This window comes from Lates calcarifer, linkage group LG10, assembly GCF_001640805.2.
Source record: "Lates calcarifer isolate ASB-BC8 linkage group LG10, TLL_Latcal_v3, whole genome shotgun sequence".
In the NCBI taxonomy this organism is placed as follows: Eukaryota; Metazoa; Chordata; class Actinopteri; family Centropomidae; genus Lates; species Lates calcarifer.
The window spans coordinates 13,965,568-13,986,119 of record NC_066842.1 but is presented as its reverse complement, the minus strand read 5'-3'; the positions used below and the strand labels follow the sequence as shown (position 1 = coordinate 13,986,119).

Sequence of the window (20,552 nt, the reverse complement as noted above, 5' to 3'; positions counted from 1 at the left end):
TTTAGCTCGTATAGTCTGTAATAACCGAATAACTCTGCGTTTGGGGACGAATATACGGTAAAAGCCTGCATAGCCCCGTCCACGCAGGCACTAAGTTAACTTAAAACATGCACTCCTTATTGTATCTCTCTTCCTATTGGTCAGATTCCGTGCCCACTCCTGTCTGTTGGCGCGGTTGTTGAATAGCCGGGAGTTGAAAATAATAACAACACAAAGTAAGAACTTCTCTTTAGGATATCTGCGGGTAAGTACATGGTAACAATCTCTGCTAAAATTATAATCGACAGTGCGTAAAAGACTTGGGATGATCGTAAATTAGCTAGCTAGCTATGTATTTGTGATAGTTTGCGGAAAAACGTTCTCGTTTCAGGACCGCTTAACAGCATTTAAAATCAAATGTTAGCTGCTTGACCTAACATGTACACAAACTGGAAAGGTCCACAGTTAGAAAGCAATGTATATATAATGTAGTAAAACTGGGCAAACTGAATTAGAAATGATATAGACATAACATCACTATCAGGACTTGAGGCTTGTTGCTAATACAAGCCAGTCTAAACACACAGTGTGCTGCTCAGTTAAGTAGCCAGGGGCGCATTCATGAGGATCATGTCTGGACTGAAATTTTTGATAAGACTTCTGCCTCGTCTTCCAGGGAAGTTCACAAGAATGGAGAAAGGCAGGGACCGGTTTCCATTTCCCTACCAGCCGTATGACATTCAGGAGCAGTTCATGCAGTCATTGTACAGTGCGCTTGACCAGGGGAAAGTTGGCATCTTTGAGAGTCCAACTGGAACGGTGTGTATGTGTGCATATGTATGAGATCAGTGCAGAGGTTTAGATTTTGAGTATACATGCTTCTCCTTAACCCCACAGGGCAAGTCACTGAGTCTGATATGTGGAGCTCTGAGCTGGCTCTCAGACTACGAGGAGAGGAGGAGACAGGAGGCAGCTGCTCTGCTGCAGGAAGGAGAAGCAGCTCTTTCTGTGTCCACTGCTCAGTCCTCTACTCCCAGCTCCTCAGCGGAGCCTGACTGGATCACTGATTTTGTTCAAAAAAAGGCTGAACGTGACTTGGTGACAAAGTTGAAGGTAAGAATGTCCCACCACTTCAGGTTTGACCTTGGCAGCGATCTCTGGGGATTTTGGCTTGTCCTCTGCCTTAGCTTTGCAAATCACTGGATGTTTTCATGTGTCAGGAGGACGAATTGAAAAGAAAGAAGCGGGAAGAACGGTTAGAAATGATCAGAAACAACGTTCAACTAAAGTATGCGATGAAAAGAAAGGTAAGCGATCTTGCACAGCGGCATTTTAAAGAGCCTGTGCAGCAGAAATTTATTCCAAAGTTAAAATCACTGTAAATCGAGTCTCAACAACTAAACATATGAATTTCTGTGTGTGTCCTTAGAGCTGTGAGGATGATGAGGCATTCAAGTTGCTCCAGCTCAGTAAAGAAGACCAATCAGAGACACAAGGAGATCAAGAAGATGAGGAGCTTATCATTGCAGAATATGAGAGTGATGATGAGTCGAAGAGTAAAAGCAGGTAAGGACTTCCATTAACATCAAATGTTACATCACATTGAGAAATTGAAATGAACAGACAATGACAACAGGACGTGTTTGCTCACATGCTCAGATTCTGTGGGCCTGAAGATGATGAAGATGAAGAACTTATCGAAGAACACGTCACTAAGGTGCATGTGTGTGTGAGAGAGACAGATAGATTGAAGAGAGCATATTATTCTGATTTAAAACATTATTATTAATGGTTATGACACATTCCCCTGAAGTGAAATATTTGGATGTTCGCAGATTTACTACTGCAGTCGCACTCACTCCCAACTGGCTCAATTTGTCCATGAGGTTCAAAAGAGCCCCTTCAGCAAGGACATCAGTCTGGTCACACTAGGCTCACGCCAGGTATGTGTACACACACTATATCTTCTGTGTACACACACACACATTACCAGTAAAAATCTCCGGCAGGGTAATAGCAAATCCACTGTGAACTTAAAGTTTTTATAAATAGAACTTAAAAATGAGCTGAGAAATGTTTGTGTAATGCTCAAGGAAATGACCTTCAAAAGAGTTGTCAAACATTCTGGTCTTACAGTTTCTAGCAACCCTTTTCCACCATAACCCAAAGTATGGTATATTGCAGAGGAAGTGGCAGTGGAAAGATCAGCCAGTTAAAGCCATTATATGATAAAATATGTAGACAGTGCCACCAACAGCTGCAAGACAAACTCTATATATATTATTATATAGAATATATATTAAATATTTTCTACAGGCTCCTGGAATGATCTAGAAGGATCGTGTCTGTTTCCATGTAGAAATACAAGTAGGCTATTTCTCAAGTCATATCTTTCCTTACTTGTATTTTCTAATTTAAGAATAATTGCACAAATATCATGACCATATGGCAAGAGGTTTAAATTACAAATGCTAAATGTAGTGTGTCCAGAACAGTATGTTACATTTACATTTCAAAGATGGATGCTTGGCACTGCACAGGAAGTATTACTTACATTCACTCAGTGAAACATGATTTTTAACAATGACATCTGATACTATTTGTCCAGTAAACGTAAAACTGTACTTTCCAGAATCTGTGTATCAACGAGGAGGTGCGTCGCCTGGGCAGCATCCAACGCATTAATGACCGCTGCATGGAGATGCAGAAAAACAAACACGGTGAGAGCACCTCATATACAAGCTCCATAACTACTGTTCTTAACCAAGGAACATATTCGGGAAACTTCAAGCGTGTGTCAGAAAGAGATTTGTAAGGTTTGCATGTCTACTTCTTCTTAATTTTGCAGAGAAGCAGCATCATGAAGAAGGTGTGAAACGTAAGCGGGGCCCGGCAAAGAGCGTGTGTCCCTATAACAAAGCGTTGGCGCTGCAGCAGATGAGGGATGAAGTTCTGGGGACGGTCCACGACATAGAGCAGCTGCTGAAGCTGGGCAGGGAAACACATTCATGTCCTTATTACGCCACACGCCTTGCCATTCCCCCAGCACAGGTAACCCAGTGCTGTTTGTTCTCTATTCATCCATCCCTGCCATCTCACTACTTTGAGTGTTTTGTGCTTGCACTGTGTTGCTAACATGTCTCTGCAGTTTATCTAAATTAAAGTTGCTGATTTACCTTCTATAGTCTATGTTTTTTATGTCTGTATAGTTGGTGGTGTTGCCCTATCAGATGGTGCTTCATGAAGCTACAAGAAAGGCTACAGGGGTCCAGCTGAAAGGACAGGTAGGATTAGATGTTAGGTTTTGTCATTTCTGATTGTATAATGGATTTTTCTGTTCAGCAATTGCCCCTGTTGTCATGAAAATCAATACAGAATTCTTTGTGTTTAGAATACCCCTGTAATATCAACAACATAAATATTTTCAAAATATGTTTTTACTTTTACAGGTTTTGATCATAGATGAAGCTCACAATCTTAGTGACACTCTCTCCTGTATACACAGTGCAGAGCTGACTGGAACACAGGTAAACACTCATGCACACAGTGTACAAAATTTAGGTTTAAATTATCCATGTTTCCCTGTGATAGGCTAAAATCTTAATCCTCTGCAGCTTTGCCGTGCTCACTCCCAGCTCAGCCAGTATGCTGACCGCTATAAGTGAGTATATACACACAGACTCGCACGATGCACTAATTCACAAATGTACTATTAACTTGCCCCCCCGACACTTGATGTTTGTATGCCTACAACATCAGGAGCAGGCTGAAGGCAAAGAACCTGATGTACATCAAACAGATTCTGTTTGTGATTGAAGGGCTGGTCCGTGTGCTGGGAGGTGAGTGTGTTTGGGCTAAAACAAGCTTTTTGTTATTGATTATTGCCAACATGCAACATAGGCGGGGGGGGGGTATCGCTGGACAGCGAATTATATGTCAGATTTTGGTGTAAATGTTATTCCTGCAGGTAAGGTGGGGCAGAATCCACAGAGCCAGACTACACAAACAGGTCAGTAAATAATAAACAGACATAAACACACCGTAATACACAGGAATTCATGCTTCATTCATGCAAGTCTTTCTCTTTCTTCTAGGAACAGAGATGCTCACCATTAACAATTTCCTCTTCAAGGCTCAGATCGACAATATCAACTTGTTTAAGGTAGCTGATGGTGTCACAGTGCTGTTAAAATCCACAGTCATAGCTTGTAAACACCAAACTACAAACTCAACCTGTCAATGTTCTCACTGTAGTTACAGAAATACTTTGAGAAGAGCATGATCAGCAGAAAGGTAAGTGTCCGCATGTATTCATCTATTAATGCCTCATTTAGACACTGTGTTGTTCTGAGAAGAATCTACTGTAAAATGAAATGTATACCACACGTGTCCTCTCTCTGCAGCTGGGTGGTTTTGTGGAGAAATATGCAGGTTCAGGTGTGAGTCTGCACGTTCAGAGCAGCTCCAACAAAGAGAACCGACGCACAGAGGGCTTAAACCGCTACCTTCAAACACTGCAGACCAACCAGAGCACTGCACAAGGTCAGAGGTCACATGTTCATGGCACCTGCAGTAAAAAAGCATGTTTTCAAGTTTTCTTTCCATGTTGATCATAAGGTGTCTTTTCTGTGTGTTCCTCTATGTGCAGTTGCTTCAGCAGACCAGCAGGGGTCTGTAGAGGCAGAGAAAGTGCTGTCTGCATCTCCCATGATGCAGGTGGAGGGTTTCTTCATGGCTCTCACCAACAGTAACACTGATGGCAGAGTGGTGGTGCACAGACAAGGTGTTTTTTTTTTAACACAAAAGAACAAAAAGAGAGCATTAAGAAAAACTGCTGAGGTCTAATTTCTCAACTTTTATGTCCAGGTACTTTGTCGGAAGGCAGCGTCAAGTTCCTGCTGTTGAATCCAGCGGTTCACTTTGCCCAGGTGCTGAAGGAGTGCAGAGCAGTCATCATTGCAGGGGGGACCATGCAGCCTGTGAGTTACTTAAAGGCCACTAAAAATAAACCGAGCCTTTTGATGTGTAAGTGTTATAATTCTACAAGATGTTTATATGTAGGTTTCTGACTTCAAACAAGAGCTACTGTTTTCTGCCGGAGTGGGAGACGAACGCATCGCTGAGTTTTCCTGTGGTGAGTGGTCCATTTTATAAAATGGAAGAGTTTCTCTTTTTGTGCTTTTATACTGCACTCTCTTTTAGTGATGTGTTGATCAATATTTCTGTTTGTGGGAATGTTTGATAAATGAAAGCATCCTTTACAAAAACTCCCAAAATAACTAGTATGGGTTAGTATTGGTGCTGACAGAAATGTATTGTCTATGGAATAGTGTTGAGGTTGAAGGCTATTATTTGATCATGTACAAATAAAAAATTACAGTAATTTATATTTGTATTGTTATATTTAGGTCAATAAATTCACTTAACTGTCCTTTTTTGTCTGATAATTCTGTCTGCAGGTCATGTGATTCCTCCCGAAAACATTCTTCCCCTTGTCTTGTGCAGCGGTCCATCTGGTCAGGAGCTGGATTTTACTTTCCAAAACAGAGACTCTCCACGCATGGTAACAGACACGCATACTAATTCCTACACATGCTACTATACCAACTTCTTGCTGCAGTGTCGTTGGCTGCATTGCTGCAAATTTGTGCCTGCCCTGTCGACAGATGGACGAGACGGGACGCATTCTCTCCAACATTTGTAATGTGGTGCCAGGAGGGGTCGTGTGTTTCTTTCCGTCTTACGAGTACTCGAGGCAGATCATCTCTCACTGGGAGGCCAATGGTGCTCTGGCTCGTCTTGCTAACAAGAAGAAGGTTACTGAGCGACATGATCTCTTTATCAAATGAGCTAACAAAAGTGTAAAATCACCAGCGCGATGCTTTACCCCTTTTGACCCAAAGTAGCCTTTTTAAAAAAAAAAAAAAAAAAAAAGTCAGGATCTGACTCAGTCGTAGTGTGAAAGAAACAACCCTTTATCATCAGTCTCTAAACTATCACAAACACCTCCTTCAGATCTTCCAGGAGCCGAAAAAGGCCAACCAGGTGGAGCAGGTGCTGAGCGAGTTTTCCCGCTGTATCCAGGTAAAACTATGACTTTTCAAACATCAGCCCTCATAACCTCAGACTGATAACGTGGTCATTGGGAGGGATTGCCTTTACTGCTGACAGAAATTAGTCGTCTCTTCACATTTTGTCAGAGGTGTGCTCTGGACAGCAGTGGACTCACAGGAGCGTTACTGTTCTCTGTGGTTGGAGGAAAGATGAGCGAGGGCATCAATTTCTCTGATGACCTGGGCAGGTGAGTTTAATTTATGATCCCATGGGCAAGCAGCAGCTGTATACTGTATGAAGTATATTAAGTATGCATTTGTGCATGTGATTACAGGTGTGTGGTGATGGTGGGGATGCCGTATCCCAACATCAAATCCCCAGAGCTGCAGGAAAAGATGTCTTATATGGACAAACACCTGGTGAGACTCATTACTGTCCTATCAGTCTTCACCTTCACCAGGCACAACAAGGTCACAGGAGTACTGGGATGAAGTCATCAGAGTCATCGTCAGTGTCATCACTTTTGTTTCTTCTGTTTGTTCAGCCTCACAGCGGAGGCAGGAGTCCTGGCCAGGCACTGATAGAAAACCTCTGCATGAAGGCTGTCAATCAGTCCATAGGTAATGATGCAGTTTTCATGACAATAGATCGTCAATAGATATTTTATTCCTGATTTTATGGAATAACATGATGATTCATGAATATGTGACTTCCTCTGCCCAAAGGAAGAGCTATCCGTCACCGTGGTGACTATTCCTCCATCGTGCTATGTGACAGACGTTACTCCAGACCCGCCACGCTCTCTAAACTTCCCACATGGATCAAAGATCGCACAAGCACATACACAAATTTTGGCCCTGCTTTTGCTGCCTTGAGGAAGGTGAGGATCAAATCCAAACCAGTGTATCAACATTATATCACTATAACTATTAATTTATTCATATCCTGTCCCATATGCTCTTCTTTATGTTTTAGTTCTTCCAGGAAAAGAAGCAGAAGCAGGTGTAGTTTTGCTCCTAAACTGACATCTCCTCAATGATTTCCTCAACTGTGTACGTTCAAGACTGTGACAAGAGCTGCATGAGGAGGAACTTGAGGGAATTCCAATGCAACAGCAGATTTTAGCAACTCAAGAAACTGAAAGTGTTCTAATTAAAAAAACCTGACAGATGATTAAAAGGCCTCTGTAATAAGTTCCTTATCACAAGACTGCTGCAGCTCTTTTATGTTTACATTATTGCACCCGTTAGACCTATGAGTGCCACCAGCTGGAGTTCAATAGTCAACCAATTAACCAATTTCAGTATCTCATAGTTGCTTAATTTTACATTTCACCTTTAAGATGTTGTCTATGTTTTGTTCTGTTTCGTACTGGTTACATACATACATGATGAATTTGAGAATAATGAGTCCAAGTCATTTGAATGCAAACTGCAGACAAAGGCTAAAGGGACATTTATCAGTTTGACTCTGGTTTATCAGTCTGGTACATGTTGGAAAAGAGGGTGCCTCCTCGAGAATTTCTAATATCAGCATGTTGAAATTAATTAGAGAAGCAGCTACTACAAAGATATCAGGCAGAGCACTGGCATAGGCATCCATGTGACTGATTTACCCTTGAAGAAGTTTTAAATATTTAAAGCAGTCAGTGTTCAGTGTTATGTAATGCAAAAATGAGTTTTATTTAATAGGAAAATCTTAGTAGAATGTTTCTGTGATCTCAGTGAGTATCTGCTTGTTTAATTTCATGAAAATATGTTTTACAATGAATATGATATCAATAAATTGTTTTATCATTTGAGTTTAAGTAATGTTTTGTTCAACTACTTCAATAAATCAATGCACTTATTAGAACTGGCAATATGAGGAAAATTACTGCCCATTTTACTTCACTGCTTCGAGTGTTCGTCGTCCATCGTGTTATGCTTCCCAGTCATCGTCATCTGTTGTCGACTGCGGGGCAGGAAGTGGTGGAATGACATCTGACATCCTGGCAAATGCGCCGCCGGTACCAGCGGGAGTGTCACCTGACTCCCCACCTGCTGGACCCTTACCGGATATACCTGCAGAGAAGACCGGACACATTATTTACTGTAAAGCATTCACTAAAATAGGTATTCTTAATCTGACTTGGAAAACAGAGGGCTCCTCACCTTTCCTTCGCATGGCGAGTTTATTAAAGAGATCAGACATGAAGTCTCCACCACTAGATGCTGCTCCCACTGCTGCAAGACAAAGACGGGCAGTTACAAAATAATCACGCAATCAATATTTTTTTTTAATTAATAAGTGGAACAGTGAAATAGTTTCACTCATTCTCCAGCGCTAGGCTTCAAAGTTTCAAAGTGGAGCACATAATTTTATTTTATTTTTTTTAAATCTAGTTAGTCAGTATAAGCAGCTCTCCTCAAAATGGAAATGTTAGGTCATGACCTGGCCAGTCAACCATAAATGAAGGTAAAGCTATGCTGTCTAATATTAGGTCAGACAATTTTGAGATACAAGTCTAACCAAGTGAGCCTTTAAATGAGTTTGGCATTTATAAAATGAAGGTCATAAAGCCATGAAGTGTGATGATAACCATGTGAGATGTGTACACAAATGCTCACATTCTGACATGGGGTGTGACACATTGTATGAACTCATGGGTGAATGCTAACTAGGGGACTGGTCACGCTCTGCTTTGATTGCATGACTTTCTCGTTGCTGTTAAAGCTGTATTGTGTAGCGGTTAATAAAACATGAACAGAATCCGCTTCCCCACTCAGACAATCTGACACCTTGCTCTTGTTCCTTTTGTTTCTTCTTCTCCATCTTGCGCTCTTTAACGTTGCGTAACTTGGCCTTGCCGATGCCTCCGGCGTTGCGGATGGACTCCAGCAGACTGGCACGGCTGTCGGACGGCTGGACCACCTCATTGGGAGCACCAGACACAGGACCTGCGGTCAGAGGAGACAGTCAGGGAGGCAGTGTAATTTGGGTTTGTGCCCATTAATGTCAATTAGGTTAATCTAATTTAAGAGAGTTAATAGGGTTTCTCAATGTATGAGTGTATGCGTCTGTGTATAAGGGAGGAGCAGGTTTTCATCACTTTTTATATTCCTGCAAGCGTGTACTGTGTACCCTGTGCGAGATTTCTAAACTGTGTGCGTGTGACAAACCTGAAGCTGGCGCTCGAGAGACTTCTGCAGGGCTGTCAACAGGAGGAGGGGGTGGAGGCGGTGGAGGGGGGGGAGCTCCTGCAGGAGTTGCAGAAGCGAGGGCAGGCTCAGGGGGAGGAGGAGGAGGAGGAGGCGGAGGTGGCGGGGGAAGTGTCGCATTAGGCTGGAGCTGTGATCCTGAAAGGTAGCAGTGACAAGTCGATGTCAGCTCGCAAACACATTGTCAACCAGAAATACAATGGCATAGTGAAAATTGAGTGTGTAAAATAGAGTTTATTTATATACCATCTTTTAAATCAGACGTCACAGTGCATCACAATAAGAGACAAAGGCGAGTCTAAACAGGTGGGTCTTGAGCTGCCTTTTAAGTGTGTGTATGTGTACCTGGTACGTTGCTCTCCTCAGAGAAGGAGGGCAGCTCAGGGATGTTGTGTGTGGGTCCTGATGGGGCAAAGCCAGGCCCAAGGTCTGCGCTGTAGGACAGGTCGTCTGCAATGCCTGGCAGATCGGGCAAGTAGGACGGCACATCTATCTCGGGCACCTCGCCCAGGTCTGGCACATAGAAATAACTCTCTGCTGTCTGTTAGAGAGAAAAGATAATCAGGATTTCTATATGTGTGTGTGTGTGTATATATATATATGTAAATGTCAAATTAATAACATGTTTTGGTTGCTAGAGGTACCTGTCTTTCTAGTTGTTCTCTCTTTGTAATGGACAATGGAGCGTCAAATGGTTTCTCTTCTTTTTCAGTCTCTAGTGTTGTGTGTGTTTTAGTCACTGCTCCCGCCAAAGGATCCAGGAACACGTACTTCTTATATCTTTACAAACACACAGATCCAAAGATATGAAGACAAGATTTACATCTAATCAGTATTTATAGTCACTCTGTTTGTTTGTTTGTTTTTGTGGACTCACAGGTTCTCTGTGGTATTAAAGAGCAACAGGGAGCTGACAGATGAGATGTTGCGTGGCAGACTCCCCAGCCCCTCCTCCGTCTCGTCCTCAGATTTCTTCTTATTGCCTACACACACTGGGAAATACATTAACTTCTCCTGATAAGAAAGCAGAGGAAGACACAGAGTGAGAGGGAAATCAGTAAAATGTCAGCTAAATCTCAAATAACACAAGTCACAAATGCCACCAAAGTGCTCCTGTACACAGACGCATGTGCGCACAAACATTGCAATACTAAATTATATGGTTGGGGACATTGCTTCTGGGGAATATTAAATAATGCATTTCTGCACCAGAGAAAACTGGTAGTGATGTTTTCATTTTTTCCCCCCTTTCTGACAAATGCACATGCAAGACCAAACACAGGAAGCACAAAATATACTGGTTTTCATAAAGTTTCCAAAGATGGTGAAGGAAAAACTGTGGTGGTCACTATAAATAATTCAGGAGCTTGTGCTAAATGGAGCACGTGCACACATGCACACGTGCACTTAAAGAAAAAAAAAAAAAACACTATCATACATTTACAGTCCATTCCCACTGTCCAGTGACATACATATATACACACAGCATCTATCACCCTGTATTCTGCATATACAGTATGTGACTAATTCAACTGTGAATTTGACTGATGTATAGCCAATCCTGCATCTGTGCACCTGACTGTGACTGTAAAGGGAAAGGACACATCTGTTCTGGGTTAAAACTCCTTTGCAACATCTTTAAACCTGAGCAACAATCTTCTGTGACCTGATGAATATTTTGCGTAAAAATAGCCCAAAAATTCAGTGCAAATGTCTTGGTGCCCATTAAGGGCAATGTAACATTTGATTAAGTGGAATGCCAGCTGGTTATTTAACTCAGAGGTGTGAATAATTAAGACTGGCATGGATGAAAGCTTATCAGAGCTGGTTGAGTGATAAATGGTTTATAAACACACATGCTGCTAATCATGAGAAAACAGCTGTTCATCTAAGAGAATGATTAGTTCACAAAACAACAAAAAAATAGAAGAAAATACACCAGCACAGTGCAGAGAGTAACACAAATATGTGAACCATACTTGATAACTGGCTCATTTCATGTTTTTCCATTAAGAATGTTATTGATGTAAGAAGTATATGGAGTCCAGCCAAATAATTTAAGATTTAGTTTTTTAGCTTTTGGGGAAACTTTAACTGTTCAATTTTGAGGCAGGCAGGTTTGTATTCACATTCATAGAATATATAAATAAAAAATATATATTATATATTAACATATTATCAGATCAGAAGAGCCTGGCCTGATGGCAAAATGAGCACTAGTGTCAATGCACATGCATTAATTTGGAGTAAGAGTAAAAACTAAGAGCCATCCATCTGTTTTCCGCTGCTCATCCAGGTCTGGGTCATGTCAGGCTAAGCAAGCTAACTCAGATGCCCTTCCCTGCCCCATCATCCTACTCTTCCCAACGGACTCTGAGGTGACTCCAGGTCAGACAGGATATGTAATACCTCCACAGCGAGGCATCCTGGATACATCAGATGCTCCTGTCACCTCAAATGGCTAATTTCAAACAAAAAGGAGAAGCACTTACAATTCTACCTCCTACCTCCTTCAGCCTGCCACCCTAAGGGTGAGTTCGGGCACCCCGGCAGGAGAGGACTTCATTCGTTCAGTCTCACCTCAGAGTTCAGGGTCATAGTCTACTGTTCAGTCACAGACTGAGAGCTTTGCCTTGAGGCTCAGCTAATGATGTGCGACACCTACATCACTGTGGATGCCGCAGCGAAATTGGAAGTCAGGGACAGTGCCTATGGACTGACAGATGGGAGTTGAGGTTCCCATCTTTAAAAAAGAGCTGGAGAGTATATTGCAATTATCAAGGTATCACACTGCTAAACCTCTAAAGGGAAATCATATGCCGGGGTTCTGGAAAGAAGAGCAAGAAGAGCAACTCCTACATTAATACTGGTGGGGTCATGGGATTTTGCCTCTGCAGTCTACATAAATACAATGAGTTGAAACTTTAGCTCCAGGGCTCTCCTGTCCTTGCATGACCACAGCAACAGCTATGTCTGAATTCTCAGGCGTTAAGATAAAAGCCATGTAAATGAAATTAATCATGCCTCTATTTATCCCTGTTTTGTACCTGCAGTTTTAGCAGTGTCAGCTGTATAAAGAGGCCTGGACACCAATAGGCTAGCATACACTTTCTTCTGCTTCATATTAGTTTATTAGGCTTGTGGGCTTTGAGACATTTTGTGAAACCGCGGCTCTTAATGAGTCACTTTATTTTTACGGTTGTATAATTGGAAGCGTTGCATGTCAAATCTAATCCCTTGTTTAATCAGCATTTTAATGTATTTATCTCACCTGCAAGGCCTTCTCATCAAAGGGCCGAAGTTTGTTCTGTATCTTGTGTCGGGGGCGGATTTGTGAGGAGGGGTCTGCAGCCCCAGTAAAGATAGATGAGTAGTCCTGAAGTCGATCTGGAGCCGGGTACTTTGCACTGGAAAAAACCTATACAAACAGACAAACGCAGCTCCAATGATTATTTTTCATCTTGTCGCTGTATTTGGTGTGTATCAGAAATAAAATATGTAAAGCTGCCTTCCAAAGTTAAAGTGCCGTGTTACCTTGGTGGCCTTCTTACTGCCTTTGATCTTGTCGACACGGGCCTGAGCTAGTCTGATCCGGTCAGTGATGCTCTGCAGCTGGCGGCGGTTCTTCTCCACACTCTCAGACACCCTGGAAGCGTCAAACACATACACACCAACATGAATATACACACATCCACACACAGGGGAAAATATGTCTGAGACCTTAGTGCACAATCCAATATAGAGGAGTGTGTGACCTGAGACACCCTATTCCACTTTTCCTTCTTTATATACACTCTGCATGGTGCTTAATCCCAAGACTGAATTAATAAAGTAATTGCATACTTCTTCCATTTTATATAGAACAATATAAGATGATGAACACATATTACACAGGGGTTTTGGAGGAGGCACAATCAATCATCTAATTACTAACACATTGTGTTTCAAAAAGGTTCTATTGACTAAAAAATTCTGACTGTAAATGTCACTGTTTTCAAGTAGTTCTGGGAGACACTTCCCTTTTCTTCAATGTTCAGGGCAGCACAAAATGTGGATTAGAATATGGATTCCACATGCAGGCCATTAAATGTAACAAAGCTTTTTCTCTGTCCAGAACAAATGCTGTAATATGAGCAACCAGTACATTTTGTACATACAATTTGTGAACCTTTTTGATTGCTGTGATATAGCTTAGGGAGATCTCACCATCAGCTCTGTTAACTGGTAATCATTTTGGGAATTTAATAAACAGAAAATAACCCGATTATTCACTTTAAAAAGATCATTTACTAATCGATTGGTTATGAAAATGTCCCTGTGATGGACCCATGAGCTGTTCTCTCTCTCTCTCTCCCCTGTTATTGATTCATATAAAAGAAATAAATAAAAAAATAAATAAAACAAGGGATATTTAGCATATATTAGAGGTTCTCAGAGCCTAACTGATTAACCAACTCATCCTTTTAGGATCAACTATGTACCATACATACTGTATTTTGTATGTAGTGTATATTGTTTTGTGTATATTGATAACATAATATCATACAAGTCATATTCGAAAAGGAGTAAATCATGTAGTGTGTCACGTGCACATCAAAGGAAAACAATGGCACACATGCACGGCTAATAGTAGAAAAAGCTGAGCGTGTCCATACACGTGTGACTTCGGGTTTACCTTCTGAAAATATCTGTAGAGATGGTTTCCAAGTAAAGTAATGCATCTGCTATTTGATGGACAGCCTCCTCTCTCCTCAGGTCTGGTTGGATGAGAGGCACTGAGTACACCTGGCCCTCCTAGGCTGTGCTTCTGTGTCATCCTGCAAAAAAAAATCAACACAGAAAAAAACATGTTAACATCATGAACAAGGCTCGTGTGTCACATAGTCAAAATCTGATCTTGAGGGGAGACATTCATTGTTGTCTAGATATTTGTTGTGTCTTTGTGGTCGCTTTGCATCTCTTTGCAGTTGTTTAGTATTACGTTGTAGTTGTGTTGCATTTTTCAGCAGTCGGCTGGAGTCTCTTTATAGTCATTTTGCGGCTCTTTATTGGTCGCTTTGCCTCTCTCTGTAGTTGTTTGTTGCCTCTTTGTAGTCGTTTTGCAGATGGCGTTCCCTTAGCCCGTGTCCAGTAAACCAATTCAGTAAATGGCGAAACTAAAATCCTGCTTCTTCACACACACTTATCGACCTTCACTTGACTCTCACATGACGATGCAGGAATATACAAACATACCACTATATCACTGCGATGTTTACTTAAAAGCCCAGTTCTTCCCCGTGTCTGTTTAGTAATACTTACAGCCAATAAACCTGCACCCAGTCGGTTTACTGGCAAATACATTACAAAGAAACAAACTATATAACGTAACTAACTTATTAACTGACTTTCAAATGATAGCCTGTACTGAAAGAAGAACCGCTTTAAACCGAACCATACCCGCTCAATGACAGGCTACACCGCGACACCTACTCGCTTTAAAATACATTCTTACCTGACCATGAGTACTGTTTACTTGTTAAATGTTTCAAATATATATAAATATATATGATTAAAAACAAAACGCTGTGCTGTCGGTGCCACAGCTACTTGTTTAGCAAAACAACGGTTTCTCACTTCCGCATCACCGTGACACGTGACTATGCCGGGATAATAATGTTGCTTTCAAGCGATTTGGGAAATTCCTGCTTTCTGACTTGAAACGACAAATGAAGTGAAATATTGGCTAAGGTTAGAGGTATAACACGTGAAAAACGCACTTTATCTTGAGATTATCTGTAGTAGTAGCAGTATTTGGCTTTTAGCCTTAATAGTATAAATAGATAAAACATTCCCATCACAAGAGTGGCCAAATTGTTATTGAATTATAGGTAACTGCATCTGCTGAGGAAGATTGTAATATGCGAACAAAAGCTCCAGACCAGTTACTGAATAGATTTGTGACACTGTTTTGTCAGCTGTTGTTTCCAAGTTCACTCTTAATTTGTGAGTGCTCTTGGAAATGTTTAATTGTAATAATTCGCATTTTCGACGATAAAAGTTATTATTATATTTATATATTGTTATAATTATTATTACACAAAAAATATAAGGGCCTATATTAAGTAATAAAACAAAATGCTAAGCTATATATTAAGTGAGAAAAAAAAGTGAGCAGTAAACCACGCACAGGAGACAGTCTTAGATACAGAATCCCTTTCTACGGCCTATAGGGTGCGTGCTTACTCTGGAGTTTTCTGGTGCCTGTGCGTAATGACGCATCTGTCCTCCAGCTCCAGCACCTCTCTCCCCCTCCTCCCTCCTGTCACATCTGGATCTGGCTCCTCTCATCAGCACCACTCAGCGCAGTGGGAGAGAGAGAGTGAGTGAGAGAGAGGGGGGGGAGTCGGAGAAGCGGAGGCTAGCTCGGTCGGTGCAGCCTCATCCACATCCGAGGAGAACCAAGGAGAGGAGAGTGGAAGGACATCTCACCTTCTCATCCGCACTCACGGATATTTTGCATCCCCTCTGTCCTCCATCCGTCACTCCAGCTTCCTTTTTTTCTCTTCTCCTTCTCTTCCTTCCTCTCGCCTTGGGTATGATGAGCTCCAGCCTGCTAGAAAACCCGGTGCAGGCGATTCTGTACCTACGGGAGCTGACCACCATCGTCCAGAACCAGCAGAGTCTCATCCAGACCCAGCGTGCCCGGATAGAGGAGCTGGACCGGCGGGTGGACGAGCTCATCGGCGAAAACAGGCACCTGCGGGACGTCAGGGTACAACAGCAGTATCCTTACCATCACCACCATCACCATCATCATCACCCCGACCCCAGCTGCCTTCATCACCACCATCACCCTCAGGACCCCCAGCTCAAGACTGGTGCGGGGTCTCTGCCCGACCATGCGGTCGAGGCGGCTCCGGAGATCCAGCCATCACCTCCCCAACCTATGGACCCCGGGGACATGCAGCTGGTCCCGGCCGATCCGTCCATGGTTTCCCCCGTTGAAAGTGAGCCAGAAAACGGCGGAAGTTGCGCCAGCTGCCGCTCTTTGGTTCAGATGACCCCCACAACCCTTTGTCGATCTCTGGCCCTGGCTAGGAAATCCGAGTAAGTAGAGGTTGTATGGTTGTTTGCATGAGAGAGTGTGTGTGTGTGTGTGTGTGTGTGTGTGCGTCTGTCCTAAAATAGTCCAACATATAGAATATATATGGCAGGCTATTCAGAAGATTTCTGTGGTTTTTATACATTTTTAAAAACCTCCTCTAATGCTGAATTTTATGTAGTATCGAACTATAATCTAAATACACTTTCTACCTTGGTTATACTGGCCTGTTTTGAATCCTTCATAGTGTATGTGTGGCATCTGTCTAAAACTGTATAATTAAGAGCGTGCGCGCGCGCGCGTGTCCTGAAGATTGAGAGGCGTTTAATTAATGAAGAAGGCGCTTGCAAATTTCCAATTTTCAGCTGTGTGTGTCGGCTAAGGACTGTGCCAGAAGAGGAAGAGGTGGATTATTTAAATGAAAAACTGGATCACGATCACTGGATCATTACATAACAAACAGCTGTAGGCCTGTAACCATGTGTGTGTTGTGTGTGTGTGTGCGCGCGCACAGCGGTCAATGACAGCTCGAGACAGGAGCAGCCTCACGTGCGATGATGAGACACCGCGAGTCGCTGTCCGCGGTGCTGCTAGTTTCTACATTAATTACAGCACGGGATCTGGGAACTCTCACGGGACCTCTGGGCCCTCTGATGTTGCTGTGTTAGATGAGACACACGTGCACACAGTCAAACACACACACACACACACACACAGACACAGCTTGGCACCAGAGCCTAGTACATCATCACATCACCTAATGAGAGAAAACCACCTTTCTCTCTTTTTCTGGTTCTAGCTCTCTCTCTCTCTCGTCTGTGTGTGTGTGTATGTGTGTTCTGTTCATAAGTTGTATCCCAGCAGGAGTCCTGATTGGTCTCTCTGGGACTCCACCCCCAGTGAAGGGAGCAACACAGAACAGAGGAGGAGTTGAGAAGAGCAGTGGAGTACAGAAGGGGAAACATGTATATTAAATTTAAAAAAAGAGCAGTTGTTGATATTAATCCTACAGAGCATGATTCAGCTGCCACACCTTACATCTCCTGCTCTTTAGTTGTGTGTGTTTGTATGTGTTGTATATGTGTGCATAGTGCCTGTTGCTCTCTGTTGTAGCTCTGCCTGGGACCTGAGTTGTGGTTGTGCCCTCTAAAGAGCTTACCCTGCGGCAAATATTTGTTATTCTTTGACGGGGATCAGTGTAACACCTCTGGTTCTTAATTTAAATTAGTTTTACTGGTGGGGAAGAAATTGCAATAAATGAATTGTTGTTATAAAAAGCTGGAGGCAGGAAAAAACAGCAGAGGCATCCAGCAGTTGATCAGGCAGTAGAGTGGGCTGGCGGTTTATTAAATGGCCTTTCCTACTCCTGCGGTTGCTGCTGCCTGTCCTTGAATGCAACCTTACATCCCCACCTCCTCATCGATTTTAAGTCCATCTGGATAAGACCAGTAGCTTAACACCTAATTTCTAGTCTTGCTCCTGGCAGGCCTCACAGGTAGGAGAGGAGAGGCTTTCACTTGCAATTTTAGAGGTTTCATCTACTGCCTGCTGCATCCTGTCTGCAGCTGACTGGGGATCAGATCTGCCCTTTGCTATTCCTGTTTGTCAGCGACTTGTGCATGTCAGTGTGATTTCAGTGTCGCAAACTGTATATGTGTGTGTGTGTTTTTCTTGTGCATATGTCAGTGTAAGTGTCTTTCTTTCACACACCTCACATCTCAGTGCATGCGTGTATCAGTGTTTATCTTACTCTGTATCGAGCCCAGTTTTCTTTCCCTTACAGATAAATGACATGTGGGCTTGTGTTGCTCTGCTCAGGGTTGGCTGTGAGTGTGTGCTTTGCATTGTTGTCAGTGTTGCCAGTGCACATGGATGCGCCTATGGGAGGGGGGGGGGGAGTAGGTGGGTGGGTGGGTTGGGACGGGATCCTCTCCCCCGCTCATTCTCTGTCTCTCTCTCTCTCTCTCTCTCTCCAGCTGAGCCTCCTATCTGCCCCACTTAGCCCATGGAGCGAACAGTAATCAGCCATTCTCAGGAGAGAGAGAAAAAGGCAGAGAGATAGAGAAAGAAAAGCAAGGGAGAGATGCGAGCTTGGTCGTTGTCTTTGATGGAGCCCTTGGAGGTGTCTAGAGGAAGGAGCTGGAGGCTGACATTGCAGTGGACTGGTGAAAGGGAAGGAGGCACACAGAGAGAGAGAGAGAGAGACAGAGATGGGAATAAAAACAGAGAGAGTGGCCAGGAGAGAATAGGAGCGAGTGAGACAAGTACAAAATAAAAAGCAGAGAGGAGAGAGATGATGGGGAAAAAAGGTGCATTTGGGGTAGCTGTCTTCTCAGTTTATCTATCTCACTGGCAGACAAATAGATGGTGGAAGGACAGGCGGTGGCATCCTGTGGCGCAGTGGAAGGTGAACACAAAGCACTGGCAACGATTTTTTGAGTCCAAGCGGAGTTGATCTTGTTGCATGTCAACCCCTCCTCCTCCTCCTTTTCCTCCTCCTTTTCCTCCCCACTTTCCTTACACTCTCTACTGGATACTGGCTGATAAAAAGCACTGCGTTTAAAGTACTCTTACAAAACAGGAAAGAGGAGAGGGATTGGTGTGAGGGAGGACGGGGTACATGGAGAGAGAGAAAGAGAGAGAGAGCTGACATGGGCCGACAGCAGGAGGCATGTACTGTTAAAATATTCACCTGTTCTCTTTGTAAGCGTTGTTGGAGGTGGATGGCTATTATTTGTGTGTCTTGTACAGACAGATGGATGGACCCGCTGAGTGTGTGTTTGTGTTTTTGTGTGTGTGTGTGTGTGTGTGCTCAGGGACCCAAGCAACCTGGCCACTTCCTCACTGCACAACCAGAACAAACTGAGCGGAGCCACACTGTTTCATATCAACCCAGGAAAACAATTCAGCTCTCATACTGATGGTGAACAGGAATTGACTTTTGGAGCTCAGTGCTTTTACACTTGGGCCAAAATGTATTGTCTGATCTCCTTCCCCTAACCCGTATTTATACTTCTCTTGTTGAAAAAAGTAAAAGAAGTTATTTTGTATTTCACATCTGTTTTCATTCAATTCTATGGATTCTGACTGGATTCTGGGTGCATCTCACTTTAAAGCAATAGTTTGATATTTTAGGAAATACAATTTTATTTTCTTTCTTGCTGAGAGTTCTTCCCCCCAGGGTGTATTTCACAAATGTAATTCTGAATTGAACTGCTCCTTTAAGGATGTTTCCTGTCAATTATTGATGTGGTAAATGTCTCAGAGATTTGATCAGTTGTTACAGCCTATGGCTTCACAATAAAGATGTTGTTTCTCTTTGTGGATTTGATGCCTGACAAAGGTATATGACTGAAGCAACGTATTTCTGATTAACTCAAAGCTGACAAATGTAGTGTTGTTAGTGTTTTCCTGCTCACCTGCCAACCAGGTGAGCATTAGATAACACTTTGTTTGGCCTTGTATTAACCTGCAGGTAACCTGGAGGGGAAAACCCACAACTCATTATTGTCTCATTGTTTATTATACATTTAGTCTGTTTGCGTGTTTGAAGAGAATCAGTTTTGGATGTATGACAAGTGGTGCACTTAACTTTATTATTATTATTATTATTTTTAATCTATTTTGAGATACAGATGTGAGAAGCACAACAAAAAAAATTAATGTGCTGGAAAATGAATGTTGAAATTTGACATAGTTGTTCTGGAGTTGTTAACAGAAGGCAATTTATTGTCTGCTGAGAGAATTACAGCAAAAACATAATTTCCAAACACAAATATAAAAGACTGTACATATATTGACAACTAAAGTACATAAAGGCAGCAGGTGCTGTGCTTTCATCCTCACCTGTACTCTCAAAGTCCCAACATTAAGATTGTAAACCACAGTGCAAGTGCTGCTAAATGAAGAAGTAATTATTCATGTATGTGCAGTGTGTTTGCGTGTGTATGTGTGTGTGTGTGTGTGTGTGTGTGTGTGTGTGTGTGTATGTGTATGGCGTCAGTGGTAGGCGTCACAACAGATGGAGGAGTATTATCCATAAAAGTGAAGAGTGTTGATGGGAGATATCTGCACAAAAATCAGTGTCCCTTTAAGTCTGAAAAGTAGCTTTTTATAGCTTGGACTGTCACTCTGAGTCTCGCACTGGCTCTGAACGCCTGTCACTGTGGGTCTGTGTCACGAGCAATATGCTGTGCCCAGGTCAGAAGACTTACTGTATCGTAGCCAAGAAATTC

The 20,552-nt window shown here is 42.6% G+C and overlaps 3 protein-coding genes across 4 annotated transcripts in view; 2 read left to right on the top strand and 1 right to left on the bottom strand.

The window, feature by feature from the left end:
* Window positions 1–21: 21 nt before the first annotated feature.
* Window positions 22–7,834, top strand: ddx11 (DEAD/H (Asp-Glu-Ala-Asp/His) box helicase 11). Its single transcript, XM_018663866.2, has 28 exons — window positions 22–244; window positions 656–798; window positions 877–1,092; window positions 1,200–1,286; window positions 1,409–1,545; window positions 1,639–1,696; window positions 1,815–1,922; window positions 2,612–2,699; window positions 2,828–3,030; window positions 3,189–3,263; window positions 3,429–3,506; window positions 3,594–3,640; window positions 3,739–3,818; window positions 3,947–3,988; window positions 4,074–4,141; window positions 4,234–4,272; window positions 4,383–4,521; window positions 4,628–4,762; window positions 4,846–4,958; window positions 5,041–5,113; window positions 5,439–5,542; window positions 5,646–5,795; window positions 5,995–6,063; window positions 6,180–6,280; window positions 6,368–6,452; window positions 6,578–6,653; window positions 6,759–6,913; window positions 7,009–7,834. Exons 2-28 carry the CDS (start codon window positions 670–672, stop codon window positions 7,039–7,041), a joined length of 2,688 nt encoding a protein of 895 aa, XP_018519382.1. The 5' UTR covers window positions 22–244; window positions 656–669; the 3' UTR covers window positions 7,042–7,834.
* wash1 (WAS protein family homolog 1) lies at window positions 7,685–14,735 on the bottom strand. The gene is given in 12 exon segments (XM_018663790.2): window positions 7,685–8,096; window positions 8,187–8,258; window positions 8,814–8,972; window positions 9,195–9,371; window positions 9,579–9,774; window positions 9,878–10,013; window positions 10,111–10,247; window positions 12,505–12,651; window positions 12,768–12,879; window positions 13,909–14,027; window positions 14,029–14,050; window positions 14,728–14,735. Coding segments are annotated over 12 exon segments (1,428 nt in total). The 3' UTR covers window positions 7,685–7,953.
* Window positions 14,736–15,492: 757 nt separating this feature from the next.
* iqsec3b (IQ motif and Sec7 domain ArfGEF 3b) overlaps window positions 15,493–20,552 on the top strand; it is a 28,903-nt gene continuing 23,843 nt past the window's right edge. For both annotated transcript variants that reach the window (XM_018663827.2, XM_051073401.1), the window contains exon 1: window positions 15,493–16,322. In XM_018663827.2, the coding sequence (XP_018519343.1) occupies window positions 15,811–16,322 (512 nt within the window). In that variant the 5' untranslated portion in view covers window positions 15,493–15,810. The remainder of the gene's footprint in view (window positions 16,323–20,552) is intronic.